This window comes from Varanus komodoensis, unplaced genomic scaffold (assembly GCF_004798865.1).
Source record: "Varanus komodoensis strain SLA01 unplaced genomic scaffold, ASM479886v1 scaffold7_3, whole genome shotgun sequence".
Classification (NCBI taxonomy): domain Eukaryota; kingdom Metazoa; phylum Chordata; class Lepidosauria; order Squamata; family Varanidae; genus Varanus; species Varanus komodoensis.
Genome location: NW_025336480.1, coordinates 14,388,213 through 14,406,577, shown reverse-complemented (window position 1 = coordinate 14,406,577; position 18,365 = coordinate 14,388,213). Strand labels below are relative to the sequence as shown.

The following is an 18,365-nucleotide window of genomic DNA, read 5'->3' as shown; positions in this document are numbered from 1 at the left end:
TTTGCAATGTATTAAAGAAGCCATGTCTGAATCATTCTCCATATTATTTGTAGGGCTTGGTATGATTTATTTTACCCTATTGGCATTACTTTAATACCCTCAAATAGTTTGGATTCATTGAGATCCATGAAAGCAACATGACTGTTTTGAAAATGGCTACATTTGAACTAGGGATGTGTGTGTTTTGTTTTGCTTTGTGTTCAGCATTTTAAAGTCCCTTTAAAAACATTTGATATTGATATTACAATTGACAGTTCCGTGGCAGTAGAGAGGTAAGTGCTAGAGGGAAGTTTAGTGTCACAGGAAAAAGCAGTAAAACCAACTTACCTTGGAGCAAAGTCCACTGAATTCAAAGCTACTTACTTCTGAGTAGACAGGTAGGACTGCCCAGTAGAAATATAGATTTCTGAATATCAGTGGAGTCATCCTGTAACCTCTCAGAAAAGGCCTCTCCAGGCAGACATACAGATGTCTTGTGGTAAATTATTCTGTTCAGATATTGTGCTTCAACTTATTATTAAATATAATTAAACATGAATTGTGGCCACATTACAAAAGTTTCACAATAGATCAAAACCTTACATGGAGGAAAACATACAATGATTAGCCACACTGCCTAGGAACAAGGCAAGTAACAAGCACAAGACTGTTATTTTACTGCAGCAGTGAGAAACCTGTTGCCTCCAGATGTTTTGGCCTGCAACGCCTATCAGCCCCAGTCAGGCTAGCCAATAGTAAAGGATAGTGGAAGTTGTAGGGGCAAACATCTAGATGGCGGCAAGCTGCCTATTGCATGCTCCAACAAAAATGCAAAGAAATAAAATCAATACACCCACCCCCAAGCTGCATGGAATTCCTTTCCCTTTGTTGTCGTCTTTGCAGACTGTAAGCCTCTCGCGGTAGAGACCTGTCCTCGTCTTGATTGTAAAGCACCATATACATGGATAGGATGATCAGTAATAAACTCCTAGAGAGTTACACCGAAATATACTCAGCCCGTGCTGAGGTTGTAAGACCAGAAGGAAATAACCGCGCTTGCCTCACCCATCTCCACCGCCGTTTCCAGTTGGAGAGAAGAGCCTCGGAGCGGGCCTTGCCGGCTGCCGTAGTTGCCGCCTTCGCTTCAATCGCCGTTTCTCTAGTTGCCAAGCAACGTGCGGGACGACCCAATTCGAGGGGTGGGGGGGCTCGTCGCGGGGTTGCCGGGTGGGAGAGAGAAAGCTGGGTCTGCATAACGGGGGCGGCGAGGGCAAGTTGCCCTCCCAGCGCGGCGCCCGGGGGCTACATCCTCTGAACGGGGCAGCTCACTACTGACCGGCAACCACGAAATCTCCTTCCCATACTAGGCTGAAAGAAGGGAAGAGGCGCGGACGGCGCGCAAGGGTGGACGCCAAGCGCCTTTGTGTAAGTCCTCTGGCTAAAACATGCCTAGGGTCGCTCTGCCAGGCGGTAAAACCATGCAGGCTAACCGAGGAGAGACACCCCAGGGCTTCCTTTGAAGCAAATCTTCCTAGGGCTGAGGCTGCGCCATGGGGACCTTTGAACGGGCAGGAGCCCTTTGCCAGCAGCGGTTAAGCTGCAAACAATGCTTTTCTTTGCGCGTGTAGCTCTGGGACTGAGCAACGACCACCCCCTAGATTTTATTTGCCTGTTACTCAGTTGTTAAGAACAGCACCGTACAACTATGTGGCAGCATTAAGCAGCAGTCCCAAGCACGCTTCTCTGCTTGATTCAACTTGCTTCTGAAGAAATGTGTTTGTTGTATGTGTAGGTTACCACACAACCCTATGCATATTCGGATAGGAAGGGACTACAAGTTCCAGATGCAACTTGTATAACTACTTTCTGACCAATCATACATAGGATTGTGCCCCTACATAATATGGACCCTACCTTTAGGCATATAGTCTTAAAGACAGAACATTAAAGAAACGAAGGCAAAGCAAACTTGGCCACTAGAGCTTAGTTCTTATGGGTGTTATTTCTGGCAGGGACTGGCAAAGCAAACTCCCTCCAGCTGTTCCTTCTTCGGATCAGAGACGGTGCCAGTTGGGCCTTGCTGCCTCTATGATGTTCTAACTGGAAGGAAGAGGGGGTGCAGCCCTTGGTTCTCCGGCAAGTGGGTGAGGCCAGGACATGCTGCGTGGTTTCAGCTTGGCAGTGCCAGGGAAACTGTCAGTTGGAGTAAATATGCACAGGATTGGGTTCCAGTAGATAGGCCCAGGCTCCAATGTAATCTTGCTGCCATTGTTTAGAAAGGGCAGATTAATATTCTTCTGTTTTCCTAATCAACAATTAATGCAACAGGCATAACAAATGTCTCATTTCAGTGAGAGAAGAGGACTTGAATCTTAATCGCAAAAATGCAGATGTTAATGCCTGAACCTCAGATTTATGTTGAAAGAACCCTGGCAATCATTAAACCAGATATTGTCAACAAAGAAGTAGAAATAGAAGATATAATTCTCAGATCAGGATTCACCATTGTTCAGGTAAAAAAGTATAAAGCTGTAACTAACTATGAGTAAAATGATTAAAGCATATGGTTAAAGAAAGAGATCTTGCCCTTTTTCATAATGTATCCTTTCAACAACTAAGCAGCCTTTATAACATCTATGTCTGTGTTTTCACATAGAATCACACTGAATAAATTTTGTGTGAACATTGAGTAGTGCAGGTGCATGGAGGCAGGGTAATTCTTCACCCTGAAATGTAAATTTATGTGCCAACTGTCATGGAGGACATGCGCTACTTTATATTAATGTTAAAGTTCTTAAATAATTGTAAACAAACAGTTGGAAAACTTGAGTACTAAACAATTTCCTCACTTTGCATGGCCAGATATTCCAAAATATCTGTTTATTTTGTGAGGTGTAACATTTTAAACGGTTTTAAAGTGCTTGAAATAAATAAAGTGAAGGATAGGAGTGAACATCAAGATACAAAAGTAATCAGTCCAGAATAAATGTATAGATTACTTTGTGAAGTTACTATAATAAAAAAGATAGCTGTGAAGAGGATAATTTTCAGGCAGCCCTAATGCCAGCTGGTATATGTCTGTTCAAAGGGAGTTTTGTTGTTGTGTTCCAAATAGTCCCAAGTACCAAATGCTTTCATTTGAGACACAACAATGCATTCTTATCTAGCAGCACTGAAATTCAAAACTAATAAGGAAACACTAATTCAAAATCAATATATTCCATCATCCACATACCATCATTCCCATTTCTATATAAACATGGGTGCTGCCAGATTTTTTTTGGAGGGGGCAGCTTCAACTAGTGATCAGAAGGCATTACGCACCTGTGCCATCTTTTTTTTCATTAATAGCAGTAAAGAAGAAAATGGAATAAACAGTAGGAAAATATGGGAGGAACACATGAAGAAGATAGTGGCTATGTCCAGCTTTATCAAGTGTGTGTGGCAAAGGGATGGTGCCATAAAAGACTCCTCTGGACACATCCACATGAATTTGGCAGTTCTGAAGGTACAATGGTTGAAAGTGACCACTAGATGCTGCTATTGCCCAGCTGTGGCCTCTCTTTAACTTTAAAAAAATGGTTCAGTTTTATATACAAGCAGTACTTCCTTTCCTTCACAAGACAATTATTTTCGGCATAATTCCTGCCAGTTACTAAAGTACTTGTGCAGAACTGAAATGGCAAGGGTACTATATTATACACCAAGAGTGGAAATACCCAAGTTAGCAATATATTTTTAATTCCTATGAATATGTGTGGATAGTCAGATTCCAACCATAACTACTGTTACAGATTTCCCCATGATGCCCAATGAAGAAAAGAGATCAGCAAAGAGATTTGGGTACCATCAGCTTCCTGGTGGCCTCCTACTTCATGTTTCCAAACAGTCTTATCCAGTTGCCTCACAGAGGCCTGAGTCGCACAAGCATTACCTGCCATAGCAAGTTATTTATTATATTTATATTCTGCCCTTTTCCTGAAAAGAAATGGGTGGCTTAAATAATCCTCCTGTTCCACTCCCCTGTATCTTAACAACAACCCTGTCAGATGAGAGTCATTGAGTGGCTCAAACTCACCCAGTTATCTTTATGACTGAGTGGAGACTGGAACTTGGGTCTCTCAAGTCCTAATCCAATACTCTGGGTTCCACTGCACACTGGCGTTCATCCAGATAAATACTATTTATTTATAGTATTTACTGCCTTTCCAAGGTGGTATAGAAGAACTGAAATACAACACTGTATTAAAAGACCAATAAAACATTAAAAACCATTATTCATAATTTAGGGTGTCTTAATTCCTTTCCAGAAAGTGGAGGCACCAGTCTCAGTTTTAAAGACAGAGCATTCCACATTTGGGAGCAGTGCAAGAAAACACTATTTTACAGGTGCCCAGCAAGCAGACCTTTGCAAGAGGGAATGACCTGCAGATCTGGATGACCAAACAGGTCCATAACAAGACACACAGTCTTTCATGTAGCTGCATGAAGTCTGTCCCTTGTGGTTAAGTTGTTTGTGTGAAGTAGCTCCCCTGTTGGCTTTGACTTACCAGAATAGGAATGCCTCTTAGTCACAAGTGGCCTTGGCCTTATCCCCTACAATATCATGATGAAAGAATAACAGAACTTAGCCTTTAACACCCCAGATATTTGATTCCAGCATGTTCCAAAATTAAACAGGACTCCCAATGTCTTTGAAGAAGACACAGTGACTAACATTTTACCAAGTGATTGTACTGTATAAAGATTGGAGAGAGCTTGTTGAAAAATAAATTGTAAGGCTTTTGTAATGCAGTATGGTGATGTGAACAAGATTTTTCTGTCTCTTGTTTTCTGTAGAAACGAAAGCTCCAACTAAGCCCAGAGCAGTGTAGCAACTTCTATGTAGAACAGTATGGGAAAATGTTCTTTCCTAACCTGACAGCTTACATGAGTTCTGGGCCTCTAGTTGCAATGGTTCTTGCTCGGCATCAAGCCATTTCATACTGGAAGGAACTTCTTGGGCCCTCAAGTAGCATAACAGCTAAGGAAACACATCCTGACAGGTAACTAACTAACTTACTTCAGAGTACTTAAAAACCACTTACCTGAACATAGCCCAGATGAAATTAATGGAAGTAATTTTTAATGTTGTATTCTTTATTTTACAAAATGGTTATAGAATTGGGAGAATGAAGTTTGAAATAATTCATGGGACCACATTTTCACATGTTCTTCTTCAATGGTTTACTTAATAGTACATTCAGATCTAGACAGTGTAAACCTGCATGCTATATCTTGCTTACCAGAGTTTTTAGCAATGGCAGAGAATTGGTGGCCTCAGATATTATTTGACTATAACTTCCATGAATTAGTGTAGCAGAAATGATAGGAACTGCAGTCAAGCAACATTTGGAAGACCACAGTATTCTACCAGCATCTTCCCAGTCCTACAGCCTCTGCTGTTCCATACTTATATAGAAATCACCTGTGGATTGGTTCGTGGAGAGACATAGGGTGCTAGCTGGTCAGAAAGTAGGGGATAGCAGGGCAATAGGTCTTCTGTTGGCCATGTGGCCTGCCTTTTTTGTTATGCTTTTTCAGGTTAGTAGACAAAGTTACTCTCCACACCCCAACTTACTGAAAGCTTATTAAAATTTAAATGACTCATGCTGTCATCCAAGCATATTAGGATGATTGGAGTTAGAAAAAGTTCTCAATACACAACACGCTTCCTCCAGGAATGCTGGGAGTTGTAGGATTTTGTTCTGTTTAAACATGCATATGTTTGCCCCTTGAAACTGCCATCTTATATTCCCTTATTTGGTAGTAACGTCCACTGAGCTTTCTTAATAGAACAGGCATGCATAGGATTGCATTGTATGTATGCTATCATGTCTCTGTTGTTTTTAGTTTAAGAGCAATCTATGGGACAGATGATCTGAGGAATGGACTGCATGGCAGTGCCAACTTTGCCTCAGCTGAAAGGGAAATCCGATTCATGTTTCCTGAAGGTATGTTATTGCTATCTAGAATGTGTAACACCATGAAAAAGGCTGTTCCATCTCTAGCCATCCCATTTAAATAGAGTCTAGCTTTTTAATCTAAGCTTAAATCTGCAGAATTTTGAGCCTGGGTGGAGCAGCATGAATCAGAATCTTCTAAGAATATAGTAGGATTTTGGCTAGGCTATTATTTCCTTCTTGTCTGCCAAATGTTCTTGAAACACTGTTCCAGATACTAGAAACTAACTTATCTCAGACTGCAATCTTAGGCCCATTCATCTTCCAGCAAGCTCTTTTAAACAGAGCCTTACCTCTGGATTGGTATGCATAGGTCTACACTTTCAGTGATTTAGGAAATAAGGCACTAACCAGGTATAATTAAGGAGCCACTTCATTCTAAAAACACAAAGCTTTCTGTCATTTTTGATTCTGGGGAATTTTTCGAGGCATGGTCTTTCAATTGTAAAGAACATATATTAGTTTGATTGTTTGACTCCTTAAACCTTGCTTAACCTAGCCTTAATTGGTTGTTAATGCAGCTGGCAAGAAGAATCACTAGGACTGCCACCCTATAGCTATTTTCCTGAGAGGAGGTCTACTTGAGCTCAGTGGGACATCTGAATAGATTTGGATAGGATTTTGCTGTAGGACTGCTGTCCTGCACATCAAGGCGGGAGTACTTGTGGGTCTCCAGATAATGAACTACTGCTCTTATTATCTAATACCATTGGTCAGGCCAGCTAGGGCTGATGGGGACTGGAGGCCTGCACCAACCAACTGGAGGCCCCAGCTCTTCTCTACCCACATCCCCTGGAGTAAGTTTAATTGCGCTTCTGAATAGACATACATAGGGTTGCAATGTAATTCCATAAACCATGTGTGGCTGATTGTTCTGTTTTGCTCTTACATTGGAGATGGTGTGGGATATTCATATTTATTTGCAGATGGAAACATAATGCTATAGCCAACCTAGAGCTAAACATTTATAGATAGTGTATCTGCCTGTTTTCTGCAAGTAATGATAGCTTCACGTCTAGCCTTTAATGTTTTCATTTGGAATTACCTAACTGCTTTCCTAGCTTCCATATTTATTTACATAACTGCAGAATTTATCTATAATTCAAGTCATTTTCAAGCATATGCCAGTTAGTAGCACATGACCTTTAATGTGCCCAACACTAGCCACTGTTCTCTTTCTTATATGCTAATCCTTCCCTTTGATATGGATCCCTGTGTGATAACCCCAAATCAGCTTTACTCTGTATCAATACAGTGGTGTAGAATCAAAAGTATGGCTCCTTTAAACATTAAGGCCTTTCCAGAAGACAAATAAATAGTTTATCCATGGACTGTGTGTGTTTGTGCTACCAAGGATCCAGAGCCAATGCTGTAATAATGTCATTTCCATAAACTGGATTACAGGCTGCAAGGAAGCAGGGTTTGTCTCAGAGGAGATGAAATTCAGGAGGGGTAGCTGGAGTTTGTAGTTTTGTTTTGTTTGGAAACGGAGCTAGATGAGTGTTAACCACTAGATTGCAATACATTCAAGAAGAAAGCTTATTAAAATATAATTAAAATTTCTTATACTGTCAGAATACTTTTGGATCAAAATAATGCCAGTTACACATTTTAGAAATATGTAAATGCAGGATCACAAAACTGCTCAGGACACACTTTTTTTTTTAGTAACTAGATTTTCAAAGTCACAAAAGAAGGCATGGCATATATTATGTGTACGTGGAAACTGAGAGGCTCATGTCATTCATCAGCATTAATGTCTTGGGCACTATTCAGTAGGTGGCCATGACAATTTGCATTACCAAATTGTAGGAATCAATATTTATTCCTAGAGAAACAATCGGTTTTCTGAAAAGCATATTTCTTTCATATGCCAAAAATACCTATAACAAAAGCTCTCTGGGTCTACTGAGACCACGGGTGAACAGTTTGTAAACCAAACAGTCTGGAGGCTATAGCTGCCATCTGCCCTAATCAGCATAACCAAGGGTCAGGGATGATGGAAGCTGTAGGCCACACACCTAGAGAACCACCAGGTGCCCACTTTAGTTTAGACATGTTCACTGTAATATTTCTTCACATGGTGACAATGGAAGTGAGCAGTGAGTTCATGCAAAAACATAATAGCTGAACAACAATTACAAATACACTAAATTGTGTCTCCCTAACCCCTTCAAGCAGGGCTTCACTTGTTGAGTCAGGGACATTTCCTATTTAAGTAAACTTTGCCTCTTCCAATTCAATCATTACATTCTGCATATGGGATGTTGGGTGGAAATGGAATGTGTGCAAGCAAGCCAGAAATCCACTTGCTGGTCAGAGGAATGAGGCAGGGAAATACAATCTGGACCTTTTCAGAGGAGAAGGTTGACTCTTATATTAGCAGTTACTAATAACGGCACATTTTCTTTTTACAAGTTGGTCCTATGGACAGGCCCTTATCTTTTCATTATCCAGTGAACTGAGTACAACTTCAAGTAGCTTTATATTTCACCATCCCAAGGTCAGTTTTTATGGTCTGTTTCTATGGAGTAGCTTCACCAGCTAATAATTCTAGAGACAAGAAATAGCATAAGTTTACTGCTGAATGCCACTGGAAACAACAGGGTATAGTTATTTTTTTTTTATAACGCGATGCATCCTAGGGGAAAAAAATAGTTTCAGTTTAAAGTTCTCCTGACTATGAGAAAACAAACAGTGAATATGTTCAGAATCAGAAGTCAGTGAATTACCTTTAAATCAATACATTTACCTTAAAATTTTTAATTTTTTTTCTTCAGTAATCATTGAACCTATCCCAGTTGGGCAAGCTGCTAAGGATTATCTGAACCTTTATGTTACTCCTATCCTGCTGAAAGGACTTACAGCACTGTGTAAGAAGAAGCCAGCAGATCCTTTTGTATGTATCACAATATTAATAATGGCCAATATCAGGTGGTAGAGTTCTCCTGCTAATGCTAGTTAACAAATATCAGCCTGATGCCAGTTTGGGGACCTGATTCCCAAACCCACTGCCTGTAAAGAAATGACCTTTATTGTATGCAGAACAGAAGAGCAGCACTTGCTTATTTGCATACTTCATAACTTCATCAAGCCAGAATGTCCACAAACAATTGTCCTTTGTATGCCAAGAGCACTGTATCTTGAGCATCTCCCATTCAGGTCAGTTTCAAAAGCACAGGGAAAAAGCACTGGGAGGGGGGTTGAAGGCCTTGAAGGAACCTTCCCTTATAAAACCAGTGGAAGAAATTGGAATTATTAAGGGAAGTTAGTAAATAGGATTGTGAGTTTCTGTATGCAGTGATACAGAGTTTGAATGCCTCCTTTTAGCAAATATCTTCATACAGGAATGAAATTTGAAGTAACTTGTTTCTTCTTTCTCCCTCCCCCTCTCTCTCTGGTCTTGTTCTATAGACTTGGCTGGCTGATTGGCTAATTGAGCATAATCCCAACACACCTAGGTTGCAGCACAATGTGATTGTGGAGGAGCCTTAAAAAGGACAATGTTAACTGTCAGGAAAAGCCTGTCAGTTCAAGATCTGTTTTTACTGACTACATTCTCCTGATCTTTTTCTATAAATATAACTGTGAAATGAATAATTTTTAAATTGTCAACAAACTGATCAATACTTCCTTGTAAAGCACATGTACTGGAATAGTAGTACTCATGTTTTGGAAACTGAATGAATAAAGAACTGTTAGCTGGAAATTATGGATGAGATTCATGCCATATTGTCCTCAACTGCTGTTGAGCTGGGTATCAGCTGGCTTCTTCTCATTATGCTATTGTACATTCATAGTTCTGTCAGTTAATTTGTATAGTTCTTCTAAGTTGCCCACTTGATCTGTAGTTTGTACAATAATGTTTTAAATTACAGCTTTTACTCAAGACAGACTTTCATAAAGAATAGAAATGTGTTGATTCATTGCTATATTCATGATTCTGTGAATAGGTAACAAATGTTACTGTTTGTGCCAGGTGGAAAAATGAAAAGTTTTACAACAGAAAACTTTTTGCAACTTTTTGCAACAGTTGTGCCAGTATTAGGAACTTTTGCCATAAAGTATTCACATAAATCACTTATACTATACTACTATCAACAGTATTGCCAAATTAGATTTATCTCCTAGGTATATTTCATTGAAACCATAAGATAGAAAGTACATTTTCTGTGCAATTGCCCCAAACTGAGTTCTAGCAAGAACTGGGAGTAATAATGTTTTTTCAGCCAGATTTTATGGTCTGCCTTTATCAAATAGTGATGCAAGTCCTCAATATTTTCTAAGCTACATATAAAAAATCTGTTTTCACACTGACTTTTATGGTACTTCTCTTTAGGAATGATGGTAGTCATGAATGGAGATGTAACAGATTAAAAAGATTATCTTCTGCACACATTTCTTCTAAATCAATGCATGCTTTTCATAAACAAGACTTTTAGAAAGAGATTTAAGACATGGTGCATGCCATGCTGCTATTTGAATTGTACTTAAATGTTCTGAAGTGAGGGCTGAATTTCTTGGAAGATGTGTGGCTGCCTGTAACCCTCCAAATTCAGAGGACTATGGGCATGGGAATTGCCACAGTGAAATGTGAACTGGGTCTCTTAGTCTTCACACTTATTTGGGGTGAATATTTTTCTAAAGAAGTTTGTACCTCTTTTCTCAGGCCAGCTGATACCTTCTAACTCTAATGTACAAATGGTACCAATTTTCTCTACAAAAGTCATTACATTCATGGCTGGACATCAGTAATAGAGGAACTTATTTCTTCTTGTCTCAGATCACTAAAATGTAGGGTTACCCAATAAAACAATGGCAGCAGATTCAGGACAGATAGTAGTACTTTTTCCACACAATGTATAATTAATTTATAGATTGATGGCCACATGATGTGATGGTTACTCAATTTAAAAAGGAAGTTGATATATTCATGGAGGATAAGCTATTGATAGCTGTGGTAACTAAATCAAACCTTCATGTTCAAACACAATGGCATTTTGAATACCAGGTGCTTTGAGAAAATAGTTTGTGGATTTCCCTATGGTATTTGGTTAGCTGTTGGAAAACAGGATGTTAAATTGTTGGTTTGATCCAGCAGGGCTTTTCTCCTGTTCTTACATTCTATTTTCATTCATATTTCCCATTCCCCTGTTAAAATTTAGTTTCAGATCACTGATCTCTTACATAAACACTACATTTACAAAATAATATGTTTGGTTTCATATTTTTCAGAACTATTCCTTTAAGGATGAAAATACATTGTTGTTTTTAGGCACTTATCTAATAAATGTTTTGTATATTGAAATACATTTTCAGTAAACATGCCCTCTAACTCACTGTTTCCAGTGAAAACTCCTTTCTTATTTACCACAGATATATAACACTAATAAAACCCCACTAAATAATGCAAATGAGCAGAGCAAAACAATTACAGTTTACATGAAATGACCATATGCCTGAAGGATGATAAGGCTGCTGAATCGTGACCCTGATAAGAATCCTGTATCTATAAGTGATGCAACCCCAGGCATGATTTTTGCACCCTGATGGCAAAAACTACACCTGATTAAATTCTGTCTTCTGTGCAATTCCTAATGGTCAAGATCTGAACCTGATTGCCATATATGTTAATCAGATTGCACCAATTTGTTTATTTTATTTGAGGTTATTGAATGCAAAACATACAATGGGTCCCTAGGTGGTCCCTGTATAACTGAACAAGACAAGCCAAAATCAGGAAATTTCACTCCTAGACTTTGACTACCAACCATCTATTTAAAAAAGTCCATTGGCACCTTTAACAAGACCTACCTCCTGAGTCTCAGTATAATAGCCATTAATCTTGACCACCCCTTAGAGATTAGAATCCTAAACGGGCCATTGCATTGATGATGATAAATGAATGCAAGTGGCTGACATGAAAGGACGAGATTAAGGACATCAGCTTACTTGCTTTTCAAGCTAGGATTTGAACAGCTGATCCTATCAAGAGGATAGACTTGCCTTTTATTGAACTTGTTGTTCCAGAGCAATAAAGATGAACTATTCCATTCTGAAGATGGGAGGAGAGGTTAGAAAAGAAGAGGGACCTAGGTTTAGGATCCCTTGGATTACATCCAGACCAGATGCTCCTTATCCTCAGGCTTTGATTCTGTTCTTTCTGATCATCCTGGAAATTTTCAGAAGTGAAATGCACAAAAGAAGAGAAAACTGACTGGCATTGTGTGTGGTTGAGTATGTAAGAAAATATCATTGCATCTTACCAAGGGGTTAAAAAAGGATGACACCTCATTTATATTTGTTCATTTGTGACACATCTACAGACACAGAACATGGCAATTCTGATAAGAGATCTTGAGTAACTTAGAAACTGTAATTGAAAGGTGACCAGAGAGGAGACATTCCCCTACTCCCCATGAAAGGACTATCTTCCTTCCTGCTACAGAAAAGCAAAATTCCCTCTTTCCTGGCATCAAGTTCACAGTACTATGTCTCAAGCCCATAACATGCATATTTTTCATCCAAAGCTGTACAGGACAAAGGTCTGCCTCACCCAGAAAAGCCTCAGCCCTCAAGGACCCAGCCCCCTGGCGAGCCAAACACGTCAGCAAGATGATTGATATGTACTATGTCCTAGAGAATGGCTGCTAACCAAATTGCTGGGGTACCACCCCCTGTTAGCTGATGATGGAGTGACACCACCATCAACCCAGAGGGGGGTCTCTTGTTGCTCTTCTCAGCATTGTGGCAGCAGTTAATGGCAAGTGGGGGGAAACAACAGCTTACTGACAAATGGGGGAATCATACTGCTCACCATAAGAATGTTAAAGGGCTGGGAAGCGCTGCAGTTTTACTGCATGAATTTCCCCTCTGGTTGTTCAGCATAACATCCTTTCAAAGATCAGCTGGAAGAGAATTTTTGTGGGTAGCTGCTGCATTGGAATCAAAACAAAATAGCCTCAGGCTGCAATGTATGTGTGCGTATTGAGAAGTAAGCCCCATAGTTTATTGGGACTTAATTCCAGGCAGATGAGTATATCTTTGCAGCCAAGGAGCAACCCTGCACCCACAGGCCTGGAAGTAAGACCTATTAAATGTAATGGGACTTTCTTCTGCCTAGGCATGGGTGTGATTGAGCTGTTTGTGGTTTAGTATATTTTCTGGCAGATGAATGAAGTTTGTCCTTGTATTTTCTCTTATAAATGTTTATCAAATCAAAGACAGCACATTACTCATTTGGAGTCATGTCCGATATTAGAAGGATGCCAGTACATAAAAAATGTGTGTTGTCCCCTCTGCCCCATGTTTATTTCTTGATTTCAGTTTATCTCACTGAACATTATATAGTGATAATGTCCAACCTGAATTAAGCTAATGATATTCCTTTGAAAAGCCATGTTGTTAAAAAAAAGTTCCCATAATTTAATGTGTTTCTCTGTGTTTTCATTCCAGCTGTTTGCCATCTGTTTCTCAAAGACCGCATGCTTTATACGCTAGCTTTCTTCCTACATTTTTTGGAAGACTATTATTGGATGCTCTCAGAGATGCTGTCTCTGTTGTGGTGCCTAAGACTTTGCCCATTGTGACCCCTGAGTGTATTTCTACCTCCACTGTAGGATTCAGTTTAAAATTCTCCTAATAAACTTCTTCATACTGTGACCAAAGACATTCTTTCTAGTCCTTGTAAGGTGCAACCCATCCCTTGTCAGCAGTCCATCTTCCAGAAAGTGTAGCCCATAGACCCAGAATCCAAAATTCTCATGATGGCTCAACATTCATAGCCAGGCAGTCACCCTGAGTATTTTTCTTTCCTGGACTAGTCCTCTTCTGAGAGCTGGAAGAATGGAAGAGAGAACACTGGGTTCCAGGGTTGCTTGATCTTCTTCCCCAAAGCTTCAAAGTCTGACATGATTTCTTCTAAGTTCTGCTTGACAGTGCCATTCCTTCCTGCTTGGATAAGAAGGAAGGGATATGGGTCAGTAGGCTTTATGAGCCTTGGCAACCTTTTAGTTGCATCTCTAATCTGTCCTGCAGGGAGACAGCATACCTGGTGAGTCCACAGGTCTTTACAGCATACATCTGCTTCCATCTATGCGGCAGGGAGTTCCCACAACTAACACTCTTCTGGTATTTGTGGGCTTTGATATCATTGCTACTGCCTGGTTGATGTCCTTGGGGCCAGCATGCAAGAAGTGCAGGATCTCCAGGAACAGCTCTGTTGGGTAGTGAAGAGAAGAGTGAATAGAGACAATGAAATATTGTTTCTTTGCCACTCTCACTACCTCCAAATATGTCTGATTGCAAGAGCACACCAGGTTGCAACTGCATCACTGGGAATTTCCCTCCATCTGCAAGCAAATTCCTAAGTTGCTTCATTGCTCTCAGCTCCAGGGCATACCATGGAGCCATGTGAGCTCTACAACAGAGCAGGCATCTGGCAGTGAGTGGGTTGTCATTTCTTCGTTCCACAGCACCACCAGGGTTTTGACAGGAGTGCCTGCCTTTTCAGCCAGAAAATCCCCCAGAGCCCTCTGAAAACCAGGATCCATTAGCCTCTGGGGACATACCATCTTAACAGGTCCCCCACCCTGGTGGAGGGCAAAAGCTCCCAGTGATCTTAATAAAATTGACATACAGACGCACTCCAGCAAATTCACTTCCTAACATTTTCAAAATATGAGTTGAGATATTTATGATCCGGCTTGCTTTTTATGGAGTGCTGTTTTCTGCAGTATTTCTACTGTTTTGCTTCAAACATTTGATCGAAAGAGGAATATACATTCTGAAAGTAAATTGATTAAGAAATCCGAGAAGCTGTGTTTATTTGAAATAGCTGACATTTACTTTCTCTTCCCCAGGAGTTGTACAAAAACTACTGGGTGGCATTTGTGTTGTGGATACAAAGGAGAGCAAAATTTTGGATGCATCTAATGTCTGCATTAGGGAGCCATTGCTCTGTTACGTGAGAACATTCCAAAGTGCCTTTAACATATATGTGTGGATAAATCTCCTGCTTGAACCATAAAACATCTTTACTGTGTACCCAACATAAAGTGGCCATTACAGGGAAACAGTAAAGCCACTGAGATTAACATGTCACCTCAGTCACACCAACTATTTCTATAATACCTGATTTAACAAATTGACTGTGCAAAGGCATCAGCACAGGAAAAAGCTGCTTAAGCAAATGAAGCCTGTTTTGGTTCTTGGTAGCACTGTCTGTAATCTAGATTTGCTTTTGGCGCCTTTGCTGTGGTTGCCAAGAAAATCAGCAGCACAGCTGGTCCAGCAGGTGTTTTAACCTGCTCATTCTATGCTTATGCACTCTGAAGTAAGTCCCACTGTATTCAATGGGGCACGTCCTCAAATAAGTGTGCATAGAATTGCAGTTTATAGGTTACATCCAGATCCGTTGTACCATCAGGATAAGTACACCCCTTGCAGATTGGATCTCTTCTCATCCTCACAGAAGTGCCCTCCAAATCTGTTCTGGAGGATCCTTCCCTATGTATTTGGACTGTCTTGCAGGATTAGGTAAGAATCAATAACAGTGCCGGACTCTAAATTATGTAAAATGTCTTCAGTTTCCATTGAAATTTACATGAAGAAGGTTTGTATACTCCAGGACTGTTCCTATATATGCTTTCTTTACAAATAGACACCCTTAATCTGTGTAGTTGTAAGTTTGCTTCTGCAATGACTCTTTGGTCAAACCACTGTGTGTCTTTTGCACAAGGTGCATCTACATCCCATTTTTATGGGAGATTGCCTTATTTTAAAGCAGACGGCATATCTGCAGATTTTTTTGGATTTAGACTCCCAGAAATTCCTGACCCTAACCTTGACACTATGGCCAATGATGATGAATGCTGGAAGCTGAAGTCAAAAACTTCTGGAGATCTAACATCTGTTTTTAAAGACTTCCATTTTCCAGAACTTCCAGTGAATGTAAATTAATGTTCCTTGTTCTGAAGCTGAATAGACCAAGGCTGGGAGACCATCTTCATCTAGATAGCATGGGACTTGCTTATATTGCCCAAATCTAGACATTTTTATTGGTTTGCTAAATACATGGCAAATAGAATAACATAGTAAACATTGCAGTGCCATTGTTGTTAGTCCAGAAGTTGTTTCCTACCCATCACGTCCCCATGGACAACATTCCTCCAGGCCTTCCTGTCCACCATCATCCCCCGGAGTCCACCTAAGCTCACACCAACTGCTTCAGTGACTCCATCGAGCCACCTCATCCTCTGCCGTCCCCTTCTTCTTTTGCCATCTATTGTTCCCAGCATCAGGCTCTTCTCCAGGGAGTCCTTCCTTCTCATTAGGTGGCCAAAGTATTTGAGTTTCATCTTCAGGATCTGGCCTTCTAAAGAGCAGTCAGGGCTGATCTCCTCTAGGACTGACCGGTTTGATCGCCTTGTAGTCCAAGGGACTCACAGTGCCATTACAAACTGAATAATATGCACAGGCTGGGTTCACACAGCACAGTTCTGCTGTTTGCATGTCTGCATGTCCATGGCACTTCACAGCTGCTCCAGGTCCTACAGAGATTTCTGGAAAAAAGGAAAGACACAATTTTACCATGATTCCACCCTTCTCCCTTCCATGCATTCTTGCCCTGTAAACAGGGAGACAGACACATCGCTCGGTCAAGGGGAATACAGCAAGCCGCAGCGTGCCTGTTGCTAGGGTGCTGCGGTTGGTACCTTCCTCTGAGTTTACCTATGAATACTGAGCATTGCATTCCTTTTATTTTGGTCTAACTTATACTGAGGAGTTTTTAAGTACTTTATAATCATAATATATTTTAATATATATTTATATTTTACTGGCTTTTTATGTAAACCCTCTTGAGATTTTATAATAATTGGAGGGTATATAAGAAATGTCAAATGAATAAAGAATGAAACCATATGAAATTGATTCTAAAGTCAAATTCCTATGCATGCATAGGCTGAAAAAGTCCTTCAGCTCTCAGTCTTCCGCAGCCAGCCATGTTGGGAGTTTCAAGACCTTTTCTGCCTGAACATGCAGAAGTTGATCATGCCCTAAATGTATCAGTATTTGAGGTGCAAAGCTGATGCCCAGCATTTTCTTCGGCTAATTTATTGTGTACAGCATTCTTTTTATTAAAGAAACAAGTTCAACTTCCCTCTAGATTGGATTGCTGATACCCTTTTCACATATTTAGTGGGCAGTCTTGCTAAATATAGATATATAGTAAGGAAATCCTTTGCTTCATACATTTCTTTGTGCCAGGCTGCTGTTAAAGGGACAGCAGCAAAGCCACACAAGGAGTAGCTATCCTATTCTACAATGGTGGCGTTCTTCTTCCTCTTCCTCCTCCTCCTCCTCTCCCCTCCTCCTCCTCCAGGTAGCCCTGCATTTCAGTTAGGTTATTGCTAGCTCATTGATTTCCTAATGAGCTGTGACTTATTAGGGCATCTCAGGGTATATTTTTTTCCAGGGGCTTCTATGTAAATATGTGAAAATGGCCAACTGTGTTTTGACCATGTGTGGCTTTGTGGTGCAAACAGGGAACAGGCACCTTGCTGGCTGCCTTGAATAGCACCCTCCTCTCAGCTCTGTAGGAGCACAAAAGGCTAAGGAAATTAAATCTCATTCAGTTTCCTATGCATGTAAATGATAGCTTGTCATATTGCCACTGAAGATCCTGTACTTACGTAGAATTAGCTTGATAATCTTAAAGTCCTTTATGCCTTTTTAGAGCACTGTAATGAAATAGATTGCCCAGCTGTAGTGACCTGCTTCTGGACTAAGGCCAAGTTGTTGGAGATGCACTCAGCATAAAGAATTGCAACAAATACTAATGAACCACTAAGAAAACCCAGGCTCCTTCACAGGGAACTTGGAGGAAGACTTGGCCAAGAATACTGGGCTGTTAATAGTTGCTCACCGCAGAAGCTAACCATGTTTACAGAAACCATGGTTTGCAAGCCCATTTGAAACCATAGTTTTGCATCCTGATTTCTAGTCAATAATAACCACAGTTTAGGGATTCAGATTAAATACTTAAAAGATCAACTGCACATGTTCACTCAGGTGAAAGCCACGCTCTATTCCATGGGACTTACTTCAAGATAAGTAGGGAGAAGATTGCCTACAAGGTAAATAGACCTCACCCAAGGAAAACAAACCATGGCTAAGCATTCTGTCTTCATAGAACCTTGTAATTTAATATAACATACTGCTTTGCACAGTCTGATATATCATAAAGTGTGTTGAATTTCTACACATTCAGAACTGCCTCTGAATGGAATTAAACCATAGGTGGGGAAGGCCAAATTGACTTTGGACAAACATATTTGGGGCTACATGCCAGCAGTGGGTGAGATCACAACACAAAATGGGTGG

The 18,365-nt window shown here is 40.3% G+C and overlaps 1 protein-coding gene across 3 annotated transcripts; it reads left to right on the top strand.

Annotated features, from left to right (window-relative positions):
• Positions 1-1,266: 1,266 nt before the first annotated feature.
• NME5 (NME/NM23 family member 5) lies at positions 1,267-9,677 on the top strand. Of its 3 annotated transcripts, none has more exons than XM_044454533.1 (6): positions 1,267-1,404; positions 2,331-2,492; positions 4,819-5,024; positions 5,872-5,972; positions 8,762-8,880; positions 9,396-9,677. In XM_044454533.1, exons 2-6 carry the CDS (start codon positions 2,364-2,366, stop codon positions 9,474-9,476), a joined length of 636 nt encoding a protein of 211 aa, XP_044310468.1. In that variant the 5' UTR covers positions 1,267-1,404; positions 2,331-2,363; the 3' UTR covers positions 9,477-9,677. The 3 variants fall into 3 exon arrangements, with proteins under 3 accessions (XP_044310468.1, XP_044310470.1, XP_044310469.1); XM_044454535.1 differs by lacking the exon at positions 1,267-1,404 and adding an exon at positions 3,331-3,487 and having other exon boundaries at positions 2,446-2,492; XM_044454534.1 differs by lacking the exons at positions 1,267-1,404; positions 2,331-2,492 and adding an exon at positions 3,269-3,487.
• The last annotated feature ends 8,688 nt before the right edge of the window (positions 9,678-18,365 follow it).